Source organism: Harmonia axyridis, chromosome 4 (assembly GCF_914767665.1).
Source record: "Harmonia axyridis chromosome 4, icHarAxyr1.1, whole genome shotgun sequence".
NCBI lineage: Eukaryota > Metazoa > Arthropoda > Insecta > Coleoptera > Coccinellidae > Harmonia > Harmonia axyridis.
In genome coordinates, this window is record NC_059504.1 from 26424699 (window position 1) to 26447269 (window position 22571).

Consider the following 22571-nt stretch of genomic DNA (forward strand, 5'->3'; position numbering starts at 1 on the left):
AGAAAGATGGGATGGAATTAGAGTTGTTTCTCCGCTTTCCAGGTTAGTTATTATGTTGTCAATGCAAGTGAATGAGGTTGAAGTGATACTACTCGGTTTATCTAGCATTAAATCCTTCAATGGGTGAAACAAACTCTCTACTTTCTTTCGTTTTTGAAAGAAAATCAATATTAAAATCTACAACTCAAATATACTTTTTCCCTCAAGGGTGTGTATATTAGGAAGTTTATTTAGATTTTCAAAAAATAATTCATCATTCCCAGTTGGCGGGTATTACTTTGACGATCCTAACTGTACCTCCACTGCAGATTATCAAATCAGTACGCTGTTCACAAGAAATATTAGACCTACAGTAAATTGTAATGCGATTATAATCCGTGGCCCCTACTTGGACGACAGAAATAAGACACCAATTTCCATCCTTCAATGACATATGCTACTGCATATGTCATTGAAGGATGGAAATTGGTGTCTTATTTCTTCACTTTTCCAGTGACAGCCAAGAAGCCTGCGCAAATATTGTTTATAAACACTGTTCAGACAGTGACCTATAGATTGGACATTTTGATGGACCAGAATACAATCTTTAGTGTTCAAATTTTCACATTCCGGTGAGCAAGTCGAAACAAAAAATTATTTATGCATGTAACTGCTGACCAAATTTCAGGCTCTTTAATTTTTTTGAAGTCATTCTCCGGCACATTCCGAACATTCTTCCGATTCCGATTCTAGCTTTTCACACTTAACCTCTTCAAAACCATTTTCTTTCACATAGGTGTAAGATTAGATGTAAGTTACATGTCTTCTTCTTCAGCCCTCTTTCATCCAGTGTCGGACATAGGCCTCTTTCAGTTTTTTCCTTGCTTCTCTGTCTTTTACTGTTCTCATGCATTGCTTGCCGGCTACATCGACTATGTCGTCCATTCATCTTTTTCTCGGTCTTCCTATGCTTCTTTTCGCCTCTCGAGGTCTCCAAAACGTAACTTTGTGTGACCATCTCTCCACACTCTGCCTTGTAACATGTGCCATCTACTGCCACTTAAATTGCGCTATTCTACTCATGATGTCAGTTACTCTGGTTTTTTTTCGTATTTCGGTGTTCGGAATTCTGTCCCTCAAGCTTATACCCACCATAATCCTTTCCATGGCCCTTTGAGTTACTCTCAGTTGTTCTGCCACTTTTTTCGTTATTGCCATAGTTTCTAGACCATATGTTGCCACTGATAATATACAGCTGTCCTAGGTTTTGCGTTTTAAGTGTAGAGGAATATTTTAGTCCGTAAAGATGAAACTCAGTTTGCCGAAGACTGCCCAATTTCCAATATTTGATTTTCTTTTCCATTTTTAATCATATGCCCCAAATATACATATTGTTCCACCTTCTTTATGCTTTTAAGTTAAGTTACATGTAGATGACCATATTTTAGCGCATTCTTTATCGTGATTTTTTCACCTTTCCCTATTCCGATAATTCTTTTAGTTGAGGTTCGAATTGTATTTTGTGCTTTTGACCAACTGAAATTATTCGTCAGCAGATGTAGTTGATCTGATCTGATTATGAATTAAAAAACTGGGTGTTACCTTTGAAAAACATAATTTGGTAGTCGAAAGAATCTGAAGAATTTCAGTTCAGTTTTATTTGAAACATTCTAAGCAACGGTTTTCGTGAATCAACCTGTATAGATTGGAATATGAATACTGTCAATCGACATTCAGGCTTATCTTGGTAATTATGTACTGTATAAGAAATTCCACTTTTGTATGCCAGATATTGCCTGTTATTTTCTAGTTTGGCTCTATTTCAGATTGGAGAAAAAAATTGGAATCAGGATGTTTTTAGTTCAAGAGGAACAGCAGAAAGAGAACACTAATGATAAATAATAAATAAAATGGCTGATACTTGGTAACGAATTAAGAAAATACAAAAAAATAAACCGCATACTGCTTTTGCGTCTGCCAGCGTTCAATAAGGTGCCTACTTTTTCGTTTGTTTGTCATCTTGGGTTGAGTTATGTGGTACTGATGATCCCTAACAAGGGTGAAACCGGTATATCGCTACTCTCCCTCGATGACATGCAATGTCCTTGGGTTACTTTCGATTATGATTCCTACGTAATATCGTGGAAATATTCTGTTTGAAAATGGTTATGTTGATGGCATTTTTGCTGATACATTAACCAGATAGATAATTAATATTGTTATGATATCATTACATACTTGTAAATTGTACTTCTTTTACTTTTTCTTTTTGTATTTTCTAATGATAAATGCTCTTAAATTCATGATACTATCGAAAATACAATTGCAATGGGTTTAATGTAACTCCTCCTTTTCGAATTGCTTCGTATTCCCTTTTTTTACTAACCTCTTTTAAATATTATTCAGTATATTTTTGAAATGAATCCTTGAATGGACCTATGTACTATTAATTGTTGTTTTACTTACTTTGTTGAATCAGTCGGAAGATCATATTGTTTTCTTCCTGAGTTTCTAGAGAAACTAAATCCATACAGTATTCCCTGCATATATTTCTGCCGTCCAACCAATCTACTTTCCTACCAGCGAGTTCAGGCACATGACCACTGAAGAAATAGTTGTGGCCTCGGAAAAAGAATTGCTTTGGTCCTGGAATAGTAAATAAAATGAAATCTCTAGAAAAATGGATAAATGAAAAAAAACTAAATCAATTCTATCACGGTTATAAATCGTTGATTGTTTGATTAGGTGTATACTTTGCCCAGAACTGGAATAGTTTATGACTGCACCCGATTGTCAATCGACCATTTTGTTCAGCTAGATTAAGTAAAGTATGAGATAGAGATTATTAGAATGTCTAAAATGAATAAGATCAGAAGAGAATTAATACCCATTTATAAAATAGCACAGGCGGATTGAGTGGAAAATTCTCAAGTCGAATTTTCGAGAATCCTGTAGAGGTATTGTCCTGAACGCATTTGCAGATTATTTGGCGGCGATTCTAATCACTTGAGTTTCTGGTACCTGTTTCTGACCTGTATTTTATTCTGCCGGCTTTGCAGCGGTCCTAGACTGAGTTAACGACGTGTTGGCTTGCTATTGTGAAGAGTTTTGGTCCCGGAATATATGAGTATTTGAGGAGAAATATATTGTCTTCGAATCCAGGAATTCAAAGAACGTTAATACCCCCTTTATCGTCGATACAGCACTGTTGGGTATTGCAGAGTTTTGCCTCAGAATGAATGAGTATTGCTGAAGTATTCTATAGAGTTCGAGTCCTGGAATTTAGAGAACCTGAATGGTTGCCAATACCTGTGGTACGAATGAAGAGAACGCGAATTGTACTGTTGAAGCGAGTGGAGTTTTGTACCGGAATAAATGAGTATTGGAGGAGAAGTGTTTGAGTCCAGGAACTGAAGTTATAATCCCTGATCTCTGAGTGTCATAAGCGTTATTGCATACATAGTAAGACAACGGGTTCAATATTAAGTTAGTTGAAACTGTGAATAATTTCTGGTCGAATAGGTAGGTATTATTAAATATATTATATTATTATATAAACTGTGAATCTTCCCGAATCGTACAGCTATTCGTTGCAAGAAATAGTTTTCTCGTAAATAGCTGAACGATTCGATGAGATCTAACCGGATTAATTAGTAGTTATACATTGTTTTTTTTTTTTAATTTCGGTGTTTCACAGCCACACACACATGATTGAGACTAGAACCTGAGTCACTTCCTGGATGAAGGACTCGGAACCTAATCCACATCTTATATGATGTTCTCCACATTAAATTTGCCAGATACAGTCCATTTTCTTTTCAAAAACTTTTCAGCAAGTTGGAAGATAAAATTCCAAACTTATCTAGATCTGATTGCATTTCTCTGGTGAATTGTGATCATTGTCGATTAGTGTTTATTGGTCAGACTACTCAGTGTTTTAAGAGAAGATTAGCAATTCATAAAAGTGATATCAGATCACACCCGAAGAGATGTGCACTTGCAAATCATACATCGTCTTTGAAAAATCAGTTTAATTTCAATGAACCTTAAATTCTTTCAGCCGTTTCCAATTATAATGAAGAACCTTTGAAGGATAATATAAATGAGGAAAATGATATAAAAAACTTGAGTATTATTTATAGTTATCTGCTATCGTTGAATAGGTTGGATGATATCCCGGAAACATAAGGCGAATATTGTCAATGCTTTCGGATTGTTTTTGTAATTTTTCTAAATTTGTGTTCACTTGTTCTTAGTGTTGTTTATCATGATTTTATGACTTAACCTTAAACAATTGACAATTCAAACGAATTATCGGTGTGACCTGGGGGTGAAACTGTGAGTTCTATGATCACGATCCAACCAAAAATGGATGAAATCTGGTTGTTGATTGGACAGCCGGAAATTTGGAATTACATGTCATTCATCTTTATCGTTTGTAACGTTTGTGTTTTCTCCTACCGTCTTGATACCAAACAAAGGCAATTAAAGAATGAATTTCTTTGAACCATCTATTATATAATTTTACCCCCTATGGCTCTGTTTTAGAAAAACATTTCAAGAAGAACGAGATAATACGACACGAGAGACTTCTACATGTCGATGAAACAATATCATTTTTTCTACTAAAATGATCGAACAAAGCGCTGTTCCAAAAGTTTTTTCGAATTTATCTTCATATCTTTCAAACCAAGGGCGTAGTCCTTTTTTTTTTGGGGGGGTAATCAAAAAAAATATTTTTGACGACATTGTTTACTCATATCTATAATGTGAGAAAAAGAGGTTTGATAACGAAGTTTGAAATATTATTTCGAGTATTAACTCGAAATAATTTATTTTATTACCAATTCGATGGTTCTTATCTTATACTGGGTGTTTCTGAATTGGAGTTACGAAGAGAATGAATGAGAGATTCTTCGGATAATTTAAAAAAATAAATGGTCCATAAACATGAGCTCGCAAATGCTTCGTTTTCGATATACAGGGTATATCTTGTAGTCCTACTTTTTTGTGGTGCTTAACCATTTTAACGAATCTTTATTAATCTTCGCTACAGAGTTGCTGAATAAGTACCAAAACTTATAATTAATTTATTTAGCACAGCTACCTAACTGGATCTTTATAACAATATGGATTGAATTTTGATAGTCGAAAATGGATTAATCCAAGAAAGATTTCAAGCAATTCTTACCCTCGTTTACATTGCTAGAATTCCAATAAATCAAAATAACAATGAGTTTCATTCAGAATAAAAAAAAATTCAAGATTTTCCAAACGTATGTCCAATGTTTTGATCATATGATGAGCTGCATCTGCCTCTTTCATATTCAGCCTGCCGCGAACTCTTCGTGAAAGTCACGTGAGGGCCTGTCTCAGTGGCGGCCGCTCAGAGGAGGCAGAGGAGGCCGGGCCTCCCCAAATTTTACCGCATTATATTTAATTCTTAGTTCAAGTCCAACTATATTATGTTAACCTAAATCAATAGAATATTCAAATTTCTGGATACTTTTTACCCCAATATTTCATCATATTTATACATTCTCCGCAACAGACTTCAAAACTGAGAAGATTGCGCACCGCTGCACCGTACTACAGGCATGCGATGCGCTAAAGAATACAGCAGACTCCAGACGCGGGTCGCGGAGGCCCAATTCCTCTCTAGTCGCGTTTGTCTTGAACGTAGAATTTAAAATTTCTCCCGATACGAAGCTCCAGCCACTCTAAATGCGAGCTGGATATCACGTGACGGAGGCCAGGTCTCCGTTGACCGAAGCATATATTCGTTTAACCCGAACGGCCCGAACATGATCCACGGCGATTAACGATGGGTCTATATCAGCTGTTTCTGTTTATTAGCGCCAGAATTAGGGAAAGATAAAGATAGGTCAGAACTTTTTATTCCTTTCGGCGTGTGCATTGTGGTTTCGTGTTAGGATTGTTCGGCAAAGTTTGTAGGTAAGGAAGGATATTGGCTGGCTATTCAGATATATTTTATCGAGAAGAATGGAAACGGAAACGTCGGAAACTAGAAATGAAAATGATAGTGTCAGTAGGGAACTCAGAGTTACTGAAGATATTGTAGTTTTTATTTTGATTAAAAAGTTCAGCCAAATGCCTTACGATGACAAAATTTTCATTACCAAAACTATATATTTATTCATTCCTGCACTTGGGTATGCATTTCGCTGGCTAAGTAGATACACTAGTGGTATACCTATTTTTTTGCTTGGCCTCCTCTGAATGAAAGCTCACGAGCCGCCACTGGCCTGTCTATTTGATACTAATTATAATTTATACTATATTATATATTATAAGTTATACTAACGCATTTCTATCGACTTAACTTGGTTCATAAGTACAAACCACGTACTTATTCCTCTTTGATATTAACTACACAATATTATGAATCGAATTATAAAACTAACATAATATGATATGCAACTCTAAATATATATTGCAGGATTGTAAGTGATATACAATTCTCCAACAAGTTCCTTTAGGCGCCCTCTTTAAATGATCGATTCCTGTCACTTTCTCTAAGAATGTAAATTTCTATTGTTTTATAGATAACACGGTGGCCATTTGTTTAGCAATAAATAACAGTTACTACTACTACTACTACTTCGATAACAAAACTGTCAAAACTATATTTCTATTTATATATTTTCTGAAAAAAAAAACTTCAACTTCATAGCATAACAAATTGCTGTATAAATTCTAAATCTTCTCTGATTAGGTATTGATTAAGAGCCATAGCTTGTAGATTTCTCAACCAGAATCTTATACCCAATTATGTGTGCATGAGGCAATTTTAAATGTTGCAAATGCATCAAGCGAATTCGTCAATTCAACACCATCCAAGATAATGCAATAGTGACAATATATCAGATAAATAAAATTATACACTTGCGACATACTAGGAGAAAATGAAGACATTAGATATGCGATGTCTGAATGAATGTGACCTATTTCGATCCAAGTACGTGTCAAATATGTGAGAATTCTACACACGGTGATTTTAATTTAATATCTCCGATTTCACTAAATATTTATATCTTTGGAGTATTTCCACTATTATGGAATATAGTTATGCAGATTATCTAGAACAGAGAACCTTACCCAACCTAATGTTTGATAATAGTATATTCTAAAACAAGTTGCAGAATGGGCTTCTTTTCCAACACTAATGTGAAATTCGAAAACAAGCGACGAAGGAGCGAGATTCGTGATTTATGTCTGACGAAATCAATTTTACACCACCAGAATTAAGAGAAATTGCGAATAATGTTGCAAATCATTTCACTATATCCAAATTATATTGACAATTATTTAATTGATTCAGTCCTTACTTGGTGGAAATTCATATTAATTTGGTAAAAAATAAATATAAACACTTACTACTTTCCACAGTGGATTTAATCAGATTTTGAATTTTATAGCTTTCTGATCAACTTTGCCCGATCAAAACTAAAATTTAAATCAAAATGACGCGACTAACTCAGAAAATGTGAATTGTGAGTCTACCTATTTGCTCTAAGCCATAGGGTGCGGTGAAAAAGGACCTTCTTCTATAATTATTTCACTTACAGCAGGAACACTTTCAATTATGTATGTGCCTTAAGACATAAGTTACATATTCAGTCTCTTTTCACTGCCTTACCAATTGCTCAGATGGACGATAATGTCAACCATAATCTGTCAGTGATGCACGAAACGTAATTACTAGAGAATCATATTTTTTTTTGTAAATTTTCACAATAAACGATCCATATTTTCAAATAACTACCTAACCTAACTTTCAACTAAACATATGATGCTTCTGATGACAGTTCTGTTTGAAACAGGAATGTGAAATTCTAATCACGACTTGGATAACCACTGTGTAATTGAAAGAAACTTGAAGATTTACAGAAATTTGATAGAAACCTTTATATTGATATATCTAGTCTATAGCTTTGCCTTGAAATAATATGTATGTATCTATAAGTAATTCTTTTAATGACAGTGTTGATGCACAATTCCAAATAGACACACAATTTCACTACAATCTGACGGAAAGGTTCTGAGATATTAAGATTCCCATCATTCTTCAATGATCTTTTATGATTTTTTCCTGACAAAATTTTGTATGAACATTCATTCCACTGTTTTACAAATGATTGCAAACGACGAATTATTTCAGTGGTGTGAGGATCGGTTTTTTTCAGGAAAAAATTGAACCTTTTGAGATATCTAACGTTTCGTCAATTTTGATTGACATCCTGAGGACACTGTTTGAATAAAACAAACAAAACCATAATAAATTCGGATAAACTGTGATTTGTTTCAACAGTGTCCTGAAGTTGTCAATAAAAATTGACGAAACGTTGGCTAACTGAGAAGGATTAATATTTTCCTGAAAAAAAATGATAATATAAGCATTTCCAGCCGATTGCAAAATTGCAGTGTGATCCGATGAATATTTTTTCAATTGTCTAGGAAACAAAATTTTATGTGGGGTATTACCCTGAAACATTTAGATCATTGAAGAACTAATGAGATATTGGGACTCTTAACCTATCCTGAAAATTTCAAGTCTCTAGCACAATCCGTCTGCCAGTTATCGTATATAAGGCAGTTCGCTGGACATAATTTATTGATTCATAGCGTTTTCTGCTTGTTGTACTGGTGTGCACTAGTGCTGCACCGATCGAGTTTGTCGTTTTCCGCTTACGTTTTCGGTGCGCACTATTTCAGTGTTCTACTCTGTTATCTGTGTTCAGTGTTGACGTTTTCTGCTTATGCCCTGGTGCGCCCTCAGTGCACACCTAGTTCAACTTTTCGACACTGGCTCTGGAAGTCGGTGCATCATTTCCAGTATTTGCACTTGTTTCATATTTATGGCGGATAACAAAAAGATATTTACTTTATGTGCAGAGTTTTCAGAATCATCTTCATCTTCAAGTGATGATGAATTAGAATTTTTGACCAAAGAAAAACTAAAAATTGAACCACGAATAGAGGGTTATGTGGAATTATTATTAAAAACAATGAAACAGGACTGAGTTTGTTGTAATAGTATATTCTAAAACAAGTTGCAGAATGGGCTTCTATTCCAACACGAATGCGAAATTCGAAAACGAGCGACGAAGGAGCGAGTTTTGGAACGCATGAGTGTTGGAATTGCCTTCTGCAACGAGTATTAGACGATATTTTCTCTATTTCAGTCAAGTTTCGTGAAATATTATCGAAATTCAATGAAAAATTCAGATTATATATCCTAGTGACTTTTTTATTGTATCTTGGCAGTTGGTGTGACTGTTACGAAAATTGACAGATTACTGAATTTCAATATGAATCGTATGTTTCGAATTTAGACATAATTTACAATTATTCATTAAATACGTGAATTATGTCTGACGAAATCGATTTAACACTACCAGAATTAAGAGAATTTGCAAATAATGTAGCAAATTATTTCACTATATCCCCAAATTATATTATATTGACAATTATTGACGTTTGTCGAAATTTGATAGGATTGGAAGTCAGCATAGGCAACCACACGAAAAATATATCTGAAAACGATGCTGTAATGAGTTCATTACAGCACTGTTTTTAGAACTGTAATGGACTCATTACGATACTGAAATAGAGAAAATACATTTCAAATTTATTTGAACCCAATTGAGAAAACAGTTGCATTTATTTTTTTTATTAATTTATATTTTGTTTGGATCTATCTAATTTTTTTTTCAATTCAATATACAATTTTTATCCATAATAATAGGTACTAATATGCTTACCTGGCAAAGAATTTTCGGTTTCCATCATTAGGTATTTGTATTTTCATTATTATTAAATTATAGTAAATTTAGGGTAAGATTGTTGAGTTTGTGTGTGAAACGTCGCGAGAGGTCTCTGGTAAAAGTGCACTGAGAAGAACTTTCGTTTTCAGATTCATTTGTCAAAATGTCAACTTCTCGAGTAACCCGTAAAAGTGCATGACGTCACAGGTTGCACTCAGTGCACACTTGCCCTAGTGAATCAGTGCGCACCAGTGCAACAAGCAGAAAACGTTATTAGACTGTTCAATTTTTCCAATCAGTAAATTGATTACAATAATATGAAATCAATTTTGGCTTAAAATTCGAAATTTACAGACATTTGGAAAAAATACCCGCTGTCGCAGGAAAAAAGTTAAAGAAAATTTCTCGACGATTAGTCAATATCTCAAAACACATTAATAGTGGAACATTAAAATGAACAATCGATTACTTACTAATTATTTCTTGAGCAAGTTTCACATTTCTAATAGTTTCAGAGCAGACCTGTGTCGTTGCATATGATTACATGGTGTCATTTCGAATGAATAAATGGATAACGTGTTTCGTCCATACCAAATTTGGATACGGGTTCTGTAACAATGAATCGTTAGTTTTTAGCCCAGCTTCAAGAACACAGCATGCTGTGACAATGAAAGTATGAAGTAATCATCGATTACCTATCTATTTCTGTATTATGACCTACTGAATGATGTTTTCATTGCTCGCGATATATGATAGTTTATTTTTCATTGAGCCGTATTTACTCAGGTATCCATTTTTTTTTTGTTCAATTGCTGACAATGTCAGACAAATAATCTTCATTTTCAATCTAATTGAAAACAAAAACTTAGGTGGCAAGAAATTTTGACAGATGGTTGTGACCCTTTGTCAAAATTTTATTTCATTTTTCAAATTCTATGGAATTTAAAAACCGGGTGTGGTACTATGCTTCGTTTTCGCAGCCCCTTAGTGTACATTACTTTGGGTATTGTACTGGGTTATCCCTGGTGCGGATTTCAAAGCCATGTTTCAAAGACATATATCAAACATGACATATGTCTCAATATAATTTACCTCTGGTGAGCTATTTTGATCTGCTCTAGCAGGTGGCAATCTGCCACTCAGAATGTTTGTGTAATCATTACATCATTATAATCTCTGTGCCAGTAAGAGATTGGCTTTAACACACAATTCCTAGGGAAGTGCCATCTTCGGTGGTTTGTGTTTCCTAGGAGCTTTTTCTTCGTAGTCGGAAGCCTTCCTTTTGAGAGGGTTTGCGTGATTTTACATTTTAATGAAGGTCTTCACGCTCAGAACTTTTTAGATAGTCGTCTGGGAATGGTATTTGCATGTATCCGTACGTTGCTGACAAACCATGGTGCATTTACTCTCTGGATCGTATTCTGCACGACTTGAAGTCTCTGCAGATGCGTCTTTGCGGCGTATTTCCAAGCCGGGCATGTAAGACATGACCGGCCGAATTGTGGACTTATAGCTTGTTGGAAAGAGACATTTTGCTGCTTTTGCAAAGTAGCGGTTGCAACACTGTCGCTGCTGCCTTTCCCTTGGTCACAGCTGATGTGACGTGTTGATTCCAAGTGAGCTTCTTGTCAAGTATCACCCCCAGATACTTGGCCTCTTTTTCCATTCGATCCTATTACCGAACATTACGACGTGTCCGGCTTCGCTCTTTTTGGGGTTTACTTCAATTCTCCATCGAGCAAACCTCGATTGAAGTCTGTAGATGGCTTCTTGTAGGTTTTTCGTTGCCATTTTGGGACACCAAAGACTGGCAAGAATGGTGGTGTCGTCAGCGTACAGTGCCATGGAGGTTTTCTCCGTTTTTGACATGGATACATATAATATTCTAAACAATATTGGAGACAGCAGAGATCCTTGCGGAACTCCGGCTGAAAGAGACCTCTCTGAAGACAAAACTCCGTCAACTCTGGCTCTAAACTTGCGAGAATGCAGGTAAAAAGCTAAAAGCTGGACCATGAAGAGTGGAAAACCTGCCGCAAGCAGTTTGTATAGCAGTCCATTGTGCCATACTTTATCAAACGCTTTGGCTACATCCAAGAACACAGCCCCTATGAATTGTTTGCGGTTATGTCCATCCGTGATTTGTTCCACTACTCGGAGCACTTGTTGCACAGTGGAGTGTTGGCTTTGAAAACCGAACTGTATGATCTTCTTTATTCTTCCGTTAATGTCTTCAATCTTTTCAGAATGACCGCTTCCGTAATAAAGAGAAATTAGTTTCTCTTCCCAACGCTCATTCCGGACCTTTCTGAGAGCCTCCTTGTCTCTAGCGTTGGGCTGATTGAACACTCGACGGTCCTCAGAGCTTAGTGTGTTCTGAGCTCTACGCCTCGCTCCGTGCTTCTTCCTGATTGGCTCCTTGATATCCTTTGGGATCGTTTCTCCTGACTAGGTACAGAAGTAATTCGTCTTGAGACGTCCAATGACGTTTTGATGTTCTTCGTTAAAGACTGGACGGCTGAGACCAGTTTCTTGGAGTCATATATGAGTTTGATAGGGCCCATATTTGTCGTCATCTGGTCCTTGAAAACCTGCCAATCTGTCCATGACTTAGTTTCTGTGAATACTCATCAAATTAATCTCCAAGATGAACCAAAAAGAGATTCTGATCGCCGGATGAGGGCCATTCATTGAGCGTATTTCGGCGGGTTCTATTTCTCCTTGGGGCACTTCGTAATTCCATTGTGATCCTCTGCGTAGGCCACGCATTTTCTTGGTGCGTCGCATCTATTTGCGGCATGCCTGAATTTCTGGCACCTATGGCATTGGACCAGACCGGGTTTTCTGCATAGACGCAGACATCAGCGGCAGATTTTATGTCTTAAAAACGACTTTCGTCTCTGGGCGCAAACCAGAGGGGTTGGCTTTCTTTCCTTGCCACTTTTCATCCTGAAGGCTCCCGTTGGGTGGAAGCCTTGTTTCTTTAACTCATCTTGGACAGTTGACATTTTCCCTCAACACCACTTTAAAACTTTCTCCTCTGGGAGGGGGAAAGAGTGGTACGGAAGATTCTTCTGATCGAATATTTTGGTAATCTACAGCTTCTGCGGGTTGTATTCTAACCCCATCCTCAATATTCTGACTCCTCAGAATATATATTCCGCATTCTTTTAAAAACCGGATTATCTGCGACCAGTTTTCCTTGGTCAGCAAGATAATTGGCAGAACTCTTCGCATTTTCTCTTCCGAAGCAGCTGGTTTGGATGGTACCGGCGCCTCGGTTCTCCTTTTCTTCTTCATTGAGACGAGTTGGAACTCCTCGTCATCATCCTCGTCATTTGAGACAATCTCTTGCGCTTTAGTTTTGCCTTATATCGGCCGGTCGACTTCCATCTCGCTTGCCGCCTCCTCATTGGCCAAAGTTGCTCCTGAGGGGGTGAGGTCTATGTTTATTGATTTCGTGAGCATCGTTTCGAGCTCCGAATTTCTACGACTGAGGGCAGCTACTGTCTCTCTCAGCTTCCTGATCTCAGCCATAAATCCCAGAACATCTTCGTTCGTAATTGGTCTGGTGACCTTACTCTCCATTTTATTCTTATCTTATTATTTTATTTCAAATATAAACAAAAATCTTTTTTTTATTCCAAGCTGCAATGGAACATTGGGAACCACAACACTCATAGAATGTCACTTTATTAACACACAATACTGAAAAGTACTAAAGAAAAACTTCTTGAGCCATAACGGAACACTGCATTCACTATACCACGTGTTTCACCACGTGTTCGCTCTCTCACACTTTGCGCACTTCGCGGCGCAACCATCACATTACAACACTATCTTCCCTTCTGGATGTCAACAGCGAGAGATCTTAAATTTATAGTAGAAGGGGTGTTGGTGGGGTGTGGCCTACGTGGTGAAGGCTGCGCAGTAACCGGTTGTGTTATTGTCAAGTGAGTTTGAGTTATCGAACACTTTTGGATCAACGATGGACAAACGATCCTGAAATTTTGTACCTGATTCGTATTTGTGGGTGCCAACTTCACATTTCCCGTAATTTCGAATGATCGATATTTTGGTTTCTGTGGTTGGACAAATGAAATTATTGGGTAGACAAAAGTGAACTAACGTTGGACAAACGATCTATGGCATTTCAAACACTTTTTTGCAATTTAGGGGTGCTGCTCAGAAAATGAACGGAAAAGATGAATTTTCTTGTATTCCTCGAACGGTGCCTGGACAAATGAGAAAAAAGGGTGGACAAACGTGGACCTACGGTTCTGAAATTTTGATCCCGATATTCGTATTTGGGGGTGCCATCCACACAGTTTCCAAATTCTTAAGAAACTTATGAACTTTCTGACAGTTTTTTGGAAAATATCGGTGTATTCATATTATGGACAGAGTTAACGAAGAAGTACCTACCCCTTCAGAAATATAGGAGGTGGCAAGAAACATTGAGACTTCTCAGACAACTGCCGGAGAAGTTTCGGATGAAATATAAAGGAAATTATGAACAATTTATGGATTATTGCAAAATGCGAAGACTTTTTGGAGAATGTTTTAGATATCTACTTGCTTATTTTACTGTAGTACCCAAAACAATGTAGATTTCTACACTTTGGTCTCTATATTACATGTTGAAGTGATATGTTATAATTGCTAATAAATGGTTTCCATCGAAAGATGTTGAATGTTTTTTTTTCCCATTGAGAATGATCATTTTGCTGCCTAGACAGGAAAGTCCTTATTTTAGCGCCAATGAAGAAGTAATCGCCGAAAGTGAGGCCTATTTTGAAGCGAAAGACAAATCGTACTAAAAAATGTTCTCGGAAAGTTGTAAGATCGCTATAATCGCTGCATCGACCTCGAAGGCAACTATGTTGAAAAATAAAATCGAATTTTGCCAAAAAAATGTGTTTCACCATAGTAGTTGCACTTTTCAATTGGCCTGTTACTAACGAGTGAATTGTTAGATTAATCTATTCTATTCGACATAAAACAAATTTGTGAGATGCCAGAAATTTGTTTAGTTTGATTGTAAAGGTTCGAGGTGAAGTCTGTTCACCAGATCTTCGGTTATGAAAGACGTTTGACTTGCGGAGTCTGTCAAACAACGAACATTAACTTGCTTTTTATACGAATTATACAGGGAGTAGCTAATAAAATTTCATTATTAGAAGATAGAGTTGAAAGACTAGACACGTTTTGACCTGGACTAATATTTTCATTACGATTTGTAATGATTGGTTAAGCACAAGTTGACAAATGATTAGCTGCTTGAGATTCATCCTGAATTTGTGACTGATCTGGATACTTCATTGTTAGATCTTGGACTAGGAACTGTATTAGAGTAATGGCGAGTTTAAGTCCTATTGAAATGAAGCAAACTGTGATGCAATTGAAGCATGTGTGTTGACTAGAACACGATTGTACATTATGACCTAAAGAAAGACAATTTAAACAAGCATTCTTTTCTTTAACTACAAGGTGACCATCGTTAGGAGATAAATTCAAGAATTTTCCACTTGAATATATCTTATGTTCATCAGTATTACACATAAGACATTTGAACAATTTACTTATGTTCGAATTGTTAGCATGATAAGTACTAGTATGGGCATATTTTGGGGAAATTTTGAATGCCCTGTTTGTTCGGTTGAACCTAAATTTTCGAGTACCTTTTATTTCTTTCCTAAAAAGATCAATAAATTATGGGATCGTAGGAAAATCTGGAGTATTCTTTTCTACTTCAAAATTTTTTTGAGAGTAAAATCAATTTTAGGGTAGAAATTTGTATAAGAATTAAATCAGTTGATTTTTCCGATAAATTATAACTTTTTATGGCCGCAATATTTGTCTTTATTTGAGCTAAGCAATATCTGAACGCGTGTTCGTTACTTTTCGTCAAGAAGGGAACATTCACAATACGATATGGGTTATCATATCTGTCTTTTAAATTATTAATTGCATTGGGAAAATTTAAACCTACAACTTCCAAGTTTTCAATAAGGTGTAACGGTTCTTTGAATAAGGCTGATTTCAAATACACCAATTTTTGAATGTCAGACAAATTGTCATTACCAAATGTGAATTGAATAATTCAAAGAAACTTGGCCATTGTTTGATATCACTCGAGAAGTAGGGAATCGAAATTTCCGGCAACTTTATACTAGAATGAGAAGAGTGAGATATGGTGGTTAGAAATAACTTTAAAATATTTGGTTTCGACAATATCTCTATCCTCTTCATATGAGTCAGAATTGAATAACTTCAACTGAGCCTGTGTGCTGAGAACATTTTTGTTTTTAAACTCAAATTGCTGTTCTTGCAAAAATATTAACGGACTGGGCATTCAATATGCGTAAGCAAAATGACGATGAGTACAAAGAATTTAAGGTTAAAACGATTTGGAACGTAACCGCTAAATTAGTGATGGAAAATTATTTCACTGAATACAACATCAATTCTAACCCTTTTATTAATATCGAGTTCAAGGCAGCCAGTGATGCGAACAATGGTTTGCAGGAGAAGTTATTAATTTTTTGTTGGGATCGTTGAGAAATCCATATACCAGTACAATTTTCAATTACGAATAATTCATTACAATTCTTGAAACATCAAATTCAGTTAGCGAAACATCGAATTTTAGTTTCTTACTGTGTTTTCCATAAGTCAGACTACTCTACATAGATAGAAATTGCGGTTTTTCCTCATTGATGTTCTTTCTCGATAATTCTTAAATCTTAGTTTTTTTTATACGTAGAATCCACTCAAATAATAAAAAAAATAGGTTTTAATTTGATAATCTTGAGCTTTGATGAATTTGATTTGTCCAAGTTCATGATCTTCTGATGAACTCCTAGTAGGTACAATTTCAGCTCAAACCACGAACAGGTTCATAATACTACGTATTCGCAGAATCGAGAATGATAAAGGTTTTTCGAAAAAACGTTTTCTGCAGAAATATTCGAAAAAATTTGAGTCCATGCCGCCACCATTTTTTTTTTCATATGTATCCTCAGAGGAATCATATGTATCCTCTGAGTATGTATCGCATAAACTCATGAATCGTTGAGTTTTTACCTGAGGTATGGAAAACGTATCGCTGAAATTCTCATCAAAAAAGCTATCTAATGATGCAATAATTAACTGGGTGTGCATTTGAAATAAACAAGTAGTAGTATGTTTCTGTATAACCGGAAGTTGTAGAGATCTGAAAATATTTTAGGCAGTAAGATGCAACAAGCAAATTTTCAGCACAAATTAATGATTAGTTTACCTCAAACGTCTAATAGGCCGTCGCAGTGACTCACCCTGTATATTCAGAACATAAAACTCATCTGATTCAATTTTGCGACTTTTATCCAAACAAGAATCTATTATGAAAACCCAAATTTAATTTGGTATACGCCATAGAAAATACTTACGATTCGCACATTTTTGTGGATTCGGTAGTGATAAAAATCTTCCGGGTCTGTTTGAAACTGGCCTGGCTTGGCTGATTGCCGGCTCTGCCATTGCTGCAGCTGCACAAGCAGCCAGCATGAAGAGTGCCACTTTCATCTGTAATAAGAACAAAAACATTGTATACGGAGACTATACTCGAATAAATGAAAGTTTCTTTTTCGTCGAATCATAATATTGAATAAGTGGTCTGATGTTCATGTCCCGATTTTGAATCTTGATGGATTTTTGTTCTTCTGTTATTTTAGATGCAATTTCCTTTGTTGATAAGTAAACACATATTCGGTTATTCGATATTCTGGAAATGAATCGAGTTGGCGTCGTAAGATTTCCAATTGCAATTGCGTATTCCTTTATTGCGATTCCATCAATTTCATCTAACACAATTGCTTGATCTTTAGTTGGGAAAGTTTCAGACTGAATAGCTGTTGAATAACTTTGTTTGTTCTGGGTGGACATGTTTACGAGTGAGTTGGGCCTTCTGTAGTCAGAAGGGTCCCAGAAAACAGTTTTTGATAATTTCAAAGTAAGGATACTTTCTTTGAAATTTCACTAACTCTGTTATTTTATGTAATATAAGTCATATAATTTTGATTATTAAAAGTATATTTCCAAGATTGTGAATTGAACATTTGGACATATTTCAAAATTTTTAATTGATAAATCGAATCTGAAATTGTTATTATTCAGCTGTATAATACCATTGGGACTTGGGAAGCTCAATAAAAAAATAATATTGAATAATAAATATTCGAAATTTTTAGAAGTTATTCATTCAGAATGATACAAATTTCAGTATATTTCATTGAAATATTTGTACTAGGTTTTTAGAAGAAAAAAGGTTATGATTGGAGGAAGATAGAAGATTCATCATTCCAATTCTACTGATGGATTACCTTTTAGATTGAAGAAACGCTTATTTTTTGAATAATATGGTTTCTGGAGACCGTGGTAACTTCGATTTTTTCAGCCCTATTTCTGTGATAGATGTTCAAGTGACATTCGATTAATAGTATATTGTGCAACAAGTGGGGAAAGTCCAACTTTTCTCGCAAAAACACGAGCGAGAAAAAGACTTTCTCTAATTCTGTGGTTATTCCGTTCATTCTTCCACATCTTGTAGAACAAAATCGTGCGAGAATATATCAGAAACGCACAGTTTTCATGGTTATATTTTATTATTCTATGTTGGTACTCCGAACTTTCCGCCACGGCTTTATCTGTCAATTCATCAATTTGCCTTAAAGAAATTAGTTCTGCCAACCAACATTTTTCAATGCAAAAATCACTAAATTATATTTATGGAAATATTTCATTAATTTCAACGAAAATGCACTGAATTAGAGAAAAAAATGTATAATACTCGTACAGAAGGCTCATTCTACCACTCGTTCATTCCAAAACTCGCCACTTCGTGGCTCGTTTTTGAATTTTGAACTCGTGGAAGTGCCTTCTGCACTTGTACACACATCGGAAAAGTCTAAGGATTTTTCAGTAGGTATATCTCGCATGGTAAATCGCATATTGCTTTTATCTCAAGTTTTTTGCAGACTATCAATTGAAATCATCATGCGGAATGAATTTTGGTTGTATACATATGCTAGCCAAGAAAATATGGGAGATATGATAAAAATAAAAAAAATGAATGTCGCAGTTAAAATTTCTGTATTTGATTTTAATCATTTCATGCATTCGTTAGATCGATTTTGGGTTATAACATCGACAATATTTTTCTATCAACTTCTTTTTATTATGGAACGACATCATTTAACTTTGGAAGAGATGAATCGAGTGGTTGGTTTCACAAAGTGTTATAGGTCGTTTGTGGAGGCATTTCAGAACAACTGGAAATCCTGCCGAAAATCATCCAGGACGTGGACGTTGTACAACTGCTATTCAAGACAGATTTTTGGTTTTGACCGCCCGAAGGCAACCCACTATAACGGCTCCTGAGTTGGTTATGGAATTTCAACGGGCTCATAATTTGACCATTGGGCGAGATACTGTGAGGAATCGTCTTCATGAAGCCGATCTTCATTCCCGACGGCCCATTAGGTGTCCACCACTTTCCAGAGGAAATCGCGCTGCAAGATTGAATTGGTGTCGTGAGTTTCAAAATTGGGGTGTCAATGAGTGGTCCACAGTTTTATTCACAGATGAATCAAGATTCGGATATCATCCAGATTCTCGTCGAATAAGACTATGGAGACGATCTGGTAATTTAGAACGCTTGAGACACGTCCAGGAAGTACACCGTTATAGAGGTGGTACAATTATGGTGTGGGGAGGAATTTCCATTGGACGTAGAACAGAGCTCGTTTTTCCTGATGGTTTTCTAAGTGCTCAGCAATATTTGGAAAATATTCTGCAACCAATTGTACAACCTTATGCAGAAGCTGTTGGTGAAAACTTCCATTTGATGCATTACAATGCTCGTCCCCATACCGCTCGTATTGTGACACAATGGTTGGATAATGAGGGAATTGATGTTTTGCCATGGCCAGCACAATCTCCGGACCTGAATCCGATAGAACATGTATGGGACATGCTTCAAAGAAGGATTACGCCAAATATGGGAAACGTCCAAAATGTTTTAGAATTCAGGGAGCTTCTGACAGCTGAATGGACAAATTTAAATCAGGAAGACCTAAACAATCTGATTTTGTCTATGAATCGTAGGTGTAGAGCCGTAATTAATCAACGAGGAGGCCACACATTGTTTTAAATGCCAAACTTGAATTGATTTTCGATAAAAAATTACTAAGAATAATTACTATGTTCTTCGCAATTTAGAGACTTCGATTTTTTTCAGTTTTTCACTTTTTCATTATAAAAATTTCGGTTTATTTGAAGTATATAAACAATTATTGAATACATCTATACATAATTTCCTCGAATTTTCTTTCATTTAACTCAAAACCAATCATTTCGAAGAATATCCTTAGACTTTTCCGATGTGTGTATTATAAATAACTATTCTCCACATGTTGCACACTATACTTTTCCTACATCTGCACAAATTTCAATAATTCAAGTAATGGACTTGATTCAAATCAAAATGACTAAGATGCATAGAATACCTGGTGTGTTTACTGATTCGATTTTGTTTCAGACTTTTTGGGAGACCCACCTGTTGCTTTGGTGGTCTGCTTCACCAGAGTTCTGTAAGGGGGCGCTCTTCAAAAAATTTCGAATTCCCGCTATCTGCCAGGTGCCGTTTAAAAGGAAATACTGATTTTAGACACTGCAAACATTCTCAATAAATTACAATTCAGTTCATATCGAATTTTTACTCAAATGAATGGAATATAATGACAGACCATAGAATACAAAAAATATTATTTTTCTATACTCAAAGTTCACGACAAGAGCGTAGAAATAGGGGGATACTGGGGGTAATTACACGGTGTTCCTAAATTGGAGATACAAATGAAAATGACAGATTTCCGCATCATTTTAAGAAAAAAAGTCCTATAACATGAGTCCCCAAACATTTTGTTTTGAGATACATGTCTTAAAGTTTAAGTTTTTTTTCTCGTATAACCTTCCCTTCACAAGATATTTAATTTGAATTGGCCATAGATATTCCAGTTTAAAGTTGTCACCATGTGATATGCTAAATTTGAATGCAAATCTACAGGGTGATATTTTTTCTGGAAGGATACCTGCTTCCTTCCTCCAAAACTATATTTTGGTGAATGGCTGTTAGTTTAGAAAAATGTAGAAAAACACTCTGGTCCAGTACTACACTTTTTGGTTTGTTATAGTTTTGTCGTATCTGCTATCGATTTCGAGATAAAATCTCTAGTAATCCTCAGGAAAATCCAAATTATTATGAAGATCCAGTAAGCTTGTGAGCTCTAATGAATGAATTAATTCTAATTTTTGGTATTTATTTACCCAATCTGTAGCGAAGATTAATAAATATTGGATAAACTGATATAAGCATCACAAAAAGTAATACAACCTAGAAACAACCTGTATATTGAAAGCCAAGTGTTTGTGGGCTCATATTCATAAAACTTTTTTTTCTCAAAATTATCCAAGTAATTTCTCATATTCCTTCGTAACTCTAATTTGAGAACACCCAGTATAAGGCAAGAACAAACCGAATTAGTAACAAAAACAATTATTTCGAGTAATTTGGTTCAAACTTCCTTATCAAACTTCTTTTTCTAACATTACAGATATGAGTAAAAGTTGTCGTCAGAATTTTTTTCAATTATCCCCCCAAGAAAAAAAAAGATCTACGCCCTTGATTGACGAGAGTCGAGAATTGAGAGAAATGTCAAATGTAAACGATGTTTGCGCCATCTGAAACAGACCGCGATCCCTTGAAATCAAGTAGGTATAAATCTGAAAAATCTCCCGTTTTTTCTGAAAGTTTTACAGGTATAAGTAGACACACCAGGTTTTCTATGCATCTTAAAAATGACCTTCGTTGACAGTATGTGCTAATTTATTGCGTTTCCATAAAAACGACTCAAAAGCCCAATTTCATTGGTCTACCAAGCGAGGTGTGCGCAAACTGTCGTGGGGAATAATATTTCCCACAGTATTAGCAATACATAGTTTTGAAATTGAGTAAGATGTGAAGAATACGCTACTTTTCATAGCAGTTGTAGGAAAAATATATTTCTATATTCTTCCAATTTTGATGTTATAACCATGCAAAGTGAAGGGTTTCATAAAATTTTGATTGATAGAACAACTCGTTGATTGTGGTTTGAAATAGTCAAAAACGTGTCAAAAACGAACTAAAATTGAACACATAAATGATTTGATCGAGCAAATCACCACGATGAAAGTTTTTCGAATCACACCATTGTGCTGGAGAAGGAAAAACAGTTTTTTCTTCTGGGTATTGATCTTTTTTGCACTTATATGATCTGCCTTTCCGATAGAGATTCTAAGATAAGTGTCCCAGATAATAGGATGTATGTTAGCAAGCGATAAAATTCCAAAATGATGATAAAGTGACGAGTTGGTTGTATCTAGATTTCGTCTGATGTTGTGGATGGTTTTCCGGATTAAGGCATGACTGCACTTTGCGAGGATGTTTACGGTTGAAGGTGAACCGTCTTAGTGTTTTAATCGAAAATTTGTAGGAATGACCTTGTTGTCTCGGCATGACTTGAGGAATGTTAAGTCACAGAGAAGTTTGGATCTACGAATTAGGAGGAAGGATAAATTCTGGGAGATTTCAAAATATCCTCTCCGTAGAGGCGTGAAATGTGTTCGGATAGGTTTCCGCGGTAGGAAATATTTGAACTTTGTGTGTTCCGGATTGGACCGCGTCTGATATTTTGTACTGTTCGACGTTTCGGCTAAGATTTT

General features: G+C 35.7%; 1 protein-coding gene across 2 annotated transcripts in view; it reads right to left on the minus strand.

The window, feature by feature from the left end:
• Positions 1-22571, minus strand: part of LOC123677500 — a 39843-nt gene that overhangs the window by 5563 nt on the left and 11709 nt on the right. For both annotated transcript variants that reach the window (XM_045614050.1, XM_045614051.1), the window contains exons 2-3: positions 17198-17333; positions 2446-2625 (exon numbers count right to left, since the gene is read on the minus strand). In XM_045614050.1, the coding sequence (XP_045470006.1) occupies positions 2446-2625; positions 17198-17333 (316 nt within the window). The remainder of the gene's footprint in view (positions 1-2445; positions 2626-17197; positions 17334-22571) is intronic.